The sequence below is a fragment of the Austrofundulus limnaeus genome, unplaced genomic scaffold, assembly GCF_001266775.1.
Source record: "Austrofundulus limnaeus strain Quisiro unplaced genomic scaffold, Austrofundulus_limnaeus-1.0 Scaffold2, whole genome shotgun sequence".
In the NCBI taxonomy this organism is placed as follows: domain Eukaryota; kingdom Metazoa; phylum Chordata; class Actinopteri; order Cyprinodontiformes; family Rivulidae; genus Austrofundulus; species Austrofundulus limnaeus.
Window position 1 is genome coordinate 9,291,458 of NW_013952404.1, and position 8,400 is coordinate 9,299,857.

Here is an 8,400-nt window from a genome sequence, read left to right on the forward strand (position 1 = left end):
ACATCATTCAGATAAAGCTGAACTAATTTTTTTGAACAAGATAAAAAATTCAAATCACCACAAATTAATCAGATGAATTAAAACCAAAATATGATCTCCTTAAAWTATTTTTTAAATAAAAATTAAAGCCTTCACGCTGAGGCTGCATCTGAGCAAAAATAATTTGTTTTCGTGAGACCTTCATCTTTTTCAATTCTGCCAATCCTGTTTGTCTTATGGGAGGATGCTGTGTGCTATTAAGTGACTGAAATTCATGAATCCTGCTCAGGCATATAAACGGATCATTACCGGCAGCACAAGACAGCGCTAAACTCTGATGACAGCTCTATTTTCTCATTTAAATCTGCATCTCACTGCAGGCTTCCTGACTGCAGACACCTCCATTTCTCCTTATGATGCCTTGTGCATTTATTTTTCCCTCTGGGTAAAAAGGCATAACATTATCATGGAGCTTGTTGATCAAAGCACAGTATGTTATTTTYTTAAGTATGCAGTAAATCACTAATTGATGTGATGGGGAGAAGAGAATGTGCAAGCAAAAAGATAAAAAGAGCAGTTTAACCCTGCAGTTTTACTGATTTACAAACAAAAAATATGTATTTTTATATAGAATCTTACAGAAAATAGAATCCATAAGTGCACCTCTGAATGTGATGAAGTTTGTCGGCACATGTGCAGCAGGTGGTAATTGTGTTAGGATAAAGACAGACAGTCAACATCTAAATAATATCCTATCACCATGGAAGCAGGATTATACACATGAGAATGTGAGAGAAACTATTTACAGAAAAAGAAAACTTCATTGGTAATTTTTTTTCCCAAGGCCGAAAAATGGAGAAAGTGAAGAAACTGTCTATTGACTAAACATTCAAAATCTGTCACTCCTTATACAACAGGGTTTTTGCTTTCAAATTATAATAAAGAAATGTTTTAAATTTTCCTTTTGGTTGTGCCAACCAAAATGTGTTTTGCTGAAAAAAAAATTGAACCAACTTCTGTCATCATCGGAATCAGACTCACTCATTAAATTAAATTTAAAGTTAAAAAATTCACACACTCACATAATGTATCAATCATCTAAACTTACTACAAAAAGTAATAAAATTTGTGTTTAGTAGTTTATTATTTTATTGTAACAATGCTTTTCGACAATAAATCCTATAGCATTAGAAAGCCTGTTAAATTCCCTTTTAAACTGTGCTACATTATGAGGAGCATGTATTTGTGGGAGCTGAGTTATGTGGGTTGCACACATTGAAAAATCTGCCAAATCTTCCCTGCAATTGCCATAAAAAACATTATTCTGTTTCCTGCTGCCTCCTAAAATTTGTAGTTTTACAACACAAAAAGTCCTTTTGAGTTCAGCTGCTCATAAGTCTGAGCGCCCACATACAAATCTGTGACCCTTTTTGAAGAACTGAACCTTTACTTTAGTTCCTATGAGTGGGAAGTGGTTCAAGGCTGAATTTAAAATGGTCAAAATAAACTAACAATGCTGTTTTCCACATTCTCCCACTGGAGGGTGCTGTTGCATACATAAACAAACACAATTTCCATGATGAAAAAGTAAAATACTGTGGTGTGTGTGGTGGTGGGGGGGTGGTGTTTCTGGTGACATTTGGGGACAATTCTAAGACAAAAGTCCTACATTTGGGGAGAACTGGTGCATTTGGGGACAAAAGTCGAGTCCACATTTGGTTTAAATGCCTTTGATGGGTTGGGGGTTAGGTTTAGGACCAAGGTATGAATTGAGTTTAGGTTAGTTTTAGGGTCAGGTAGATGTGACCTGTGAGGTTAGCCTTAGGGTTTGTGGTCAGGGTTAGGCTGTAGAAATGTAATGGAAGTCAATGGAATGTTTGCAGTCCTTTAATGCATTTTTTTGGGTTCACCATCACACGGCACTTTTTGTCATAAAAATGTGAAATATATTTTATTTATTTATTTTTAGGGGTRGGGTGGGCTCAGAGTTCAGACTCTTGGACAGATGGTGCAGCTGACATATAAGTGCATTTTTTTAAAATGATTATTATTGCCTTGGCATTTAGAAGGAAAAGCCATACGAGTCGTTCCAGCACGTAGATGTGGACAGGAAAGGCTGATCCAGATCAAAAACCACTGTTGCTATGGCAACTTCACTGTTGACAACAGAGGGATATGGGGGCCTGCCATTTGTTTGAGTGCTCATCAATAAAACCGGAGGGGGGGGGGGGCACCATCATGAGGGTCCTGAATAAAAGTGGATGCAATCAAATTATTTATTTAAAAAAGAGTCTTATTTTGCTGATTGTTGCCTTTATTTTTGTTTTTTGTTTTTTTACTTTTTTCTTATCTGAAGCAGTTTTGGAAAAAAAACTGAGCATCCAGATTTGAAAAATGAAAGAGAGAAGGCTTTAGGTGTGTTTTCCACAGGAAACATTGCAAAAGCGTCTTAACTGCAGCTTACATTTCCACTTAATATGAAAGCGAGGCCTTTCGATATGTGCAACTAAACTTGAGGAAAATGTCAAAGCATATCTCTGAAGAGTTTATCACCCGGGGGCTTGAAGGGATTAAAGAAAACTTCTGATCTTTTCAGCTCTGGTGCCTGTGGAGAGGATGAGCACATCAAATATGATGATTAGTCAGAGAACTTATTAGTAAAGCCAATGTATATTATTGGTGGGGGGCGGTCTTCTGTGGTTGGATCTGATCACATTATTATTATCCGCTGGATTTAATTTGAGCTTTGAAAAGAAATTGAAAGGAAGCAAATGCAATTTATTGATTTACTTATTTGTGCATTCCTTTACTATAAACAAGAGAAAGAAAACTAGATTTAGAGTCTGTCATGTGAGCTGCCTCTATAAATCATGACTCTGTAAAGACCAACATGTAGAGGTTTTACTTGCATCGGTGTTCACAACTTTAGTGTATTAATATGAGATCTCTGCCCAAACCTGGTAAAAATTTCATAATTAGGTGGTTTTAAGAGGAAGTTTCTGCTCTACATTTTCTTCCACTTTATGCTGAAGCAAAACAGCGTCAGAAAAACCTGTTTCAGCAAATCTAATTTCTATAAAGTTTGTAATATAACAAGTTTCATCAATGGGAGAGTGGCAGGGTGATGGTTTTTCATGAGGACTCATTGTGCATGTTTAGGTAATACAGGATCACGTAAACCACAATAACTGTAACCCATTTCAAAATTGTAAGGTTAATGAAAAGAGACGGACTGTTTTTTTACAATGTGAGCACATAAGTGGTTCAAGGCAAAACGCATCAAGTGCAGCAGAATGAATCAAACTTTGTTTTCATAGATTTAAAAAAATGTTTTTACAACTTGCAGCKTTTTCTTCATGATGCCACTAATCGACAAAAGTCTTTTGAAATTAACTCTTTTTGTTGTTGGTTGAGGACACCTACATGCAGATGATAGTTGATGACAATTAGAAACCAAAAAAAATGTATTTATAAAAACCAAAACAAACCCAATACTCATGGTCATTACATGTGAGGAAGTATAATAAAACAGGGAACTTTATCTGCTGGAAAGGTTTGATTAGTGAGTGAATTCAGCAAAAGGCAAGACAAAGTATAGCTGAGTGTAACTCTGAGCACATAAACAGAAACTTTAAGCTGCCAGGCCGAACACATAACAGAAATACAGAATAACTAAAACACAAAAGTACTCATAATAAAACAAACAGAATTACTGAAAACCTTTGACAAATAAAACTGACAAAACATGATTATACAGACATCAAAAGCAAACAAAACACATGAAAAACTCCCAAACTGAGACATTTAGTAGAATWACCATACAATAAACACAATTTAAAGAAAATTAAAAATGTATCCACTTCCTTTTGGTAAACAATTTTATTCAACTAGCCAGTCAGAACTTCCGGTTACATTTTTATATACTGCATACGTATATGTGTGCATGTATTTGTTTGTTTTATTAATTATCCCGACTAAGCGTAGTTTCTTGTTTTGAAGATAAATCTTAACTTTAACAAGCAGTTTGTTTATGTCTTTTAATGAGGTCATTAGTGCCAGTAACATCCTGTCTATGTCYGTCAGGCACCTTTCATATTTTGGTATTCAGCATGCTTAAAATCACTCATGTGACATGATGAACAGCTGTTTTCAAAGAGAGTGGATTAGCTAAAAGATGGCAAAGATTTGTTGTTGAAAAGCCAGCATGTTGTAAAGTTTCTGCTCAGTCTTTAAAAAAAAMRTGCGTGAAGTTTTAATTGCAGGACATATTTAAACTCACAGTGGTTAATGACATCATATTTATTGTAGATGCAGCCACTGGACTGTTCCACTGAGAAACATAAAACTGCTGAGTCACTGGCTGTCATGGTGATTCAAGCATTTTGAAGGGGTTGGAGAGGGAAGACGTTACAAAAAGAGCCTTTTGGTCTTAGTCATAATGGCAGCTTCTTAAGAATATATTTGCATAAATTTATCATTAATTATCTAAGAATTTTGACAGATTGTCAAAAAAAATTGGACTCCAGTTTTAATGTTCAACTAAATTATAAGTTTGTTGAAGTTTGGGTGGACTCTTGCTAGCCTAAATTACCATCTATGAATTRAAATAAAGAAATAGATAAATATTAATAATAATAAATGTAGAAAAATATGTTTTCTCCCAATAAATATTTAAATGTATGCTTGTTAAATTTAGGAACTTTGTATTTTCAGGGACGTCAGCTGAAGTTAAAAGTAAGTGCCAAACTGTTTTGTTATTTTATTTGGAAATTCCAGGCTGTTGCTCACAGCTTTCAAGTCCTGGTGTCTGGTCAAAATAACATCTGCTTGTAAGGCTTCTGTACATTTAATCAACAAGAAACAGACACTACCTCAACGCTACATCACTCCCATAAAGGTTTTGTGTTACACAGTAGATTATAGCAGCAACAAATTAATATAAGTTCTCTCTTGAGGGGGGAGTTAATGATAATGATTGTTCCACGACCYAACAAACACAACAACTAGCCACATAAAAGCATACCATGTGTGAACAATCGATGTTTGGCCTCTTTGCTTCCCTGCTGCCAACAAAGCAGATTTCACATGGTCAATATTCCTGACCTGAATATCCAGCCGCGTTGCTACACCATCCATGTCAATACAAAAATTTGTTTCAGACTGTGCCCACAGAGTGTCCACTGGTGATGCAGCTGCTAATCTATGATGCTGTTTTGAACAAATAAAAATAAACAAGATGAGATAGTGTTCAAATTGTGAGATGCTGTTGATAACCTTCATGATTGCATTTTGTTGTAACGGTAAAAGTGTGTCATCGCAGCAGCAGCTTGGGAGCYCTGTTGGAGGTCAGCACATGTAGGGCAGACAATTAAAAGTGGGCAAAGCCAGAGGACAGGAAACCATTGGACTGAGTCTGATATCGTTCAATCGTCTGTGTTTGTTTCAGAAGATGGTCTCAGTCTGGGGTCTTCACAGAGAGGATCACACAAGTTTTTACAAAGTCTGGGAACAAAGGCGATGGACATGGCGACTTTACGACGACAATCAAGACCCAGAACAGCTTTGACTAGGCAAGATCGTGGCTCGTGCTCTTCAACCTCATCTTGCCCCATCTTCTCTGGACCTCACAGTGACCGCGAGGATGTCCGTTCTCTGCGCCGCATGTCCTCGCCTGTCTTTAAAGGCTCTTTTCCCAGTCTCCAAGGCTCCAAAACTCCAAGTTCAAACGGTTCTTGTTCTAGCCTCCAGGGATCTGTTCCATGCCTGCAAGGCTCTTTGCCAAGTCTGCAAGGATCTCTTTCTAGCTGCAAAAGTTCTCTACCCAACCTGAGGGGATCGGTRTCTCAGGTGAAGCGGCGGTCGCTGGGCAGTCTGGAGAACGCCAGCCACAGCTCAAATGAGTGGAGTACCAGCCTTCAGAGCGGCAACGGCAGCTCTAGCGATGATGATGATGGCAGCTGGGATACAAATAGTTGGGGCTCAGGGGCTACCTGCCTGTTGCGCACACCTATTAAACAAGACAGTAGTGAGGCTCCAGGTGGCRCAAGTGGAAGAAGCTGTCCACCTGTTCAGGCTGCTTCTCCTGCCAGAACAGAGAATGACATTATTTACCAGAACATTGTGTTCTCACGCCCAGCTGATTGTAAAAAGGACAGTATTCCTAGGACTGTAATGACACAGAAAGACACAGGGACCCTGAACATGTCCTCATCCTGCTTGGGTAAGAATGTTTCTACAGTTTCTGCTCATGATGAAGAAGAGAAAGCAGAGGACAGGCGCAAGTTCTCCCAGTTTCTGAATGAGGTAACAGGCAGGGTGTTAAAGTCCAACGGTAAGCCTCCTCAGCAGCCATCGAACCTCCGCCACCACCCCCAGGCAACCCCATCTCATCAACCCCTTCTTTCTGCCCCAACAAACTCACCGCCACAGTTTACTTCAGCCACAAACTCATGGTACAGRCCGACCAGCTCTAACCTACAGACCATCAGGGAGTATGACTCTAAGGACATTACAAGCTCCATCCAACAATGGAGCAAGATGCTACCCAGCTGCAAGGTTTTAGAGCCTGAGGACATGTTGAGAAAAGTAAAGGAAGAGAGTCTTTGTTACCCACAGCACCATCTAAAACAATCAAAAAAGTTCCAAACACAGTCGTGTACTGGGAGGTTTTATCTAGAGACAGACATTGACAGAGTGAGACGGCTTGATGAACTGGTAGTTAATGGCACCCTTGGGAAAGATATCAATGAAACTYTACTGGAGAAAGCCATGGAAAGAGGAAAAGACAAGGGAAACAGGATTCCTTGGGAGAGAAACGYAGGATTTGGGATGGAAAAGGGGAACGAATACAAAATACAGAGCTCCTGGGAAAGAGATAGAGGATTTGAGAAAGGTAGAGAGAAGGAAAAAGAGAGAGAAAAACCCTGTAAGGAGCAAGACAGGACTGAAAGAGGAAGAGAAAAAGAGAAGAAAGCAGTACTTTCAAATTATGAGCCACCACCAAATCAAGGCACTGGGGGGCGGAAAGACCCCTGTCCTGTTTTCAGCTGGCCCGAAGGATTTCCAAGAATGGCCTARAGGTCTACATCTCTCCCCAGAACTGTCAATACTACTGTAAGTCCACCATTACATTTACCATATACTTTAAGTGGTCCAAATAATGATTTGTTATCATTACATTATATATTTTTGCTCTCACATGTTTATCTTATTAATTTTCAAAATTAAAAATTACATTTACAAAATGAGAATGCATATATATATATATTTTTTTTTTAATTCACACAATATGTTAAGGACCTTGTCTATTATTTAGCCCTAAACTAACTCAGAAATAGCTGCAAAGATTTCTTGTTGTACTGCNATAGCTGCAAAGATTTCTTGTTGTACTGCAGTAACTGCAGTTTGCAGTCAGAGCCTGCTTCAGCTACAAATCATTTAGATCATGTTTTAATGTTTATCTTATTAATTTTCAAAATTAAAAATTACATTTACAAAATGAGAATGCATATATATTATATATTTTTTTTTAATTCACACAATATGTTAAGGACCTTGTCTATTATTTAGCCCTAAACTAACTCAGAAATAGCTGCAAAGATTTCTTGTTGTACTGCAGTAACTGCAGTTTGCAGTCAGAGCCTGCTTCAGCTACAAATCATTTAGATCATGTTTTAATGTTTGATATCAGTATGAAAAAGGCTATTCTATATGCTCTTTCACACTAAAATGCTTTTTATTTAGAGGTGAAAATAGTGCAAACAGCATTAACGCTCGGGTCAGATCAATCTGCTGTAAATCTGCTTTCAGTTTTATAGCGCCACCGATCACCAGTTAGCCAGGAAGTAAGTACCTGCATCAAATCATGAAAAAGATAAACACCTTCTAACAACAGCTTTCAATCTGCCAGGTTAATGTTGAGTGAATGTGTGTTTTCATTAAAAGCATGATGTTTTCTTTGACCTTTCCATTTAGGCCTGCTCCTTAAGCTTAACTTTTGCAAAAATTAAACCAAATTTAGTTAAAATGACTTTTGATTAATTCATTGTCCCCTTCAAAGTATATTCACATCATGGTGATACAATAGTGTAGAGGGAGTTGGTGCCACATATAAAGAATATAGTTACACTTGCTCCTATTTCCTGCAGATAAAACTGCATATCTGACATAGATATTTGAAAAAGAACCACTTAAAAGACCAAAAGGTTTTTATTGTAACAAATTAATTTGAGACAGGCTTTTTCCTATTTTGGTCATGTAATACATAATCCATCCATCCATCCATCCATCCATCCATCCATCCATCCATCCGTCCGTCCGTCCGTCCGTCCGTCTGTCCGTCCATCCATCAGTCAGAATCAGCTTTATTGACACACACACAAGGAAATTGTTTCCTGCTGATGATGTCTCTCCAATACACAT

General features: G+C 37.9%; 1 protein-coding gene across 1 annotated transcript in view; it reads left to right on the plus strand.

Moving 5' to 3' along the window:
* The first annotated feature begins 5,460 nt into the window (after positions 1-5,460).
* Positions 5,461-8,400, plus strand: part of begain (brain-enriched guanylate kinase-associated) — a 63,477-nt gene continuing 60,537 nt past the window's right edge. The window contains 1 exon segment of the mRNA XM_014015073.1: positions 5,461-7,092. Coding sequence (XP_013870527.1) covers positions 5,497-7,092 — 1,596 coding nt within the window. The 5' untranslated portion in view covers positions 5,461-5,496.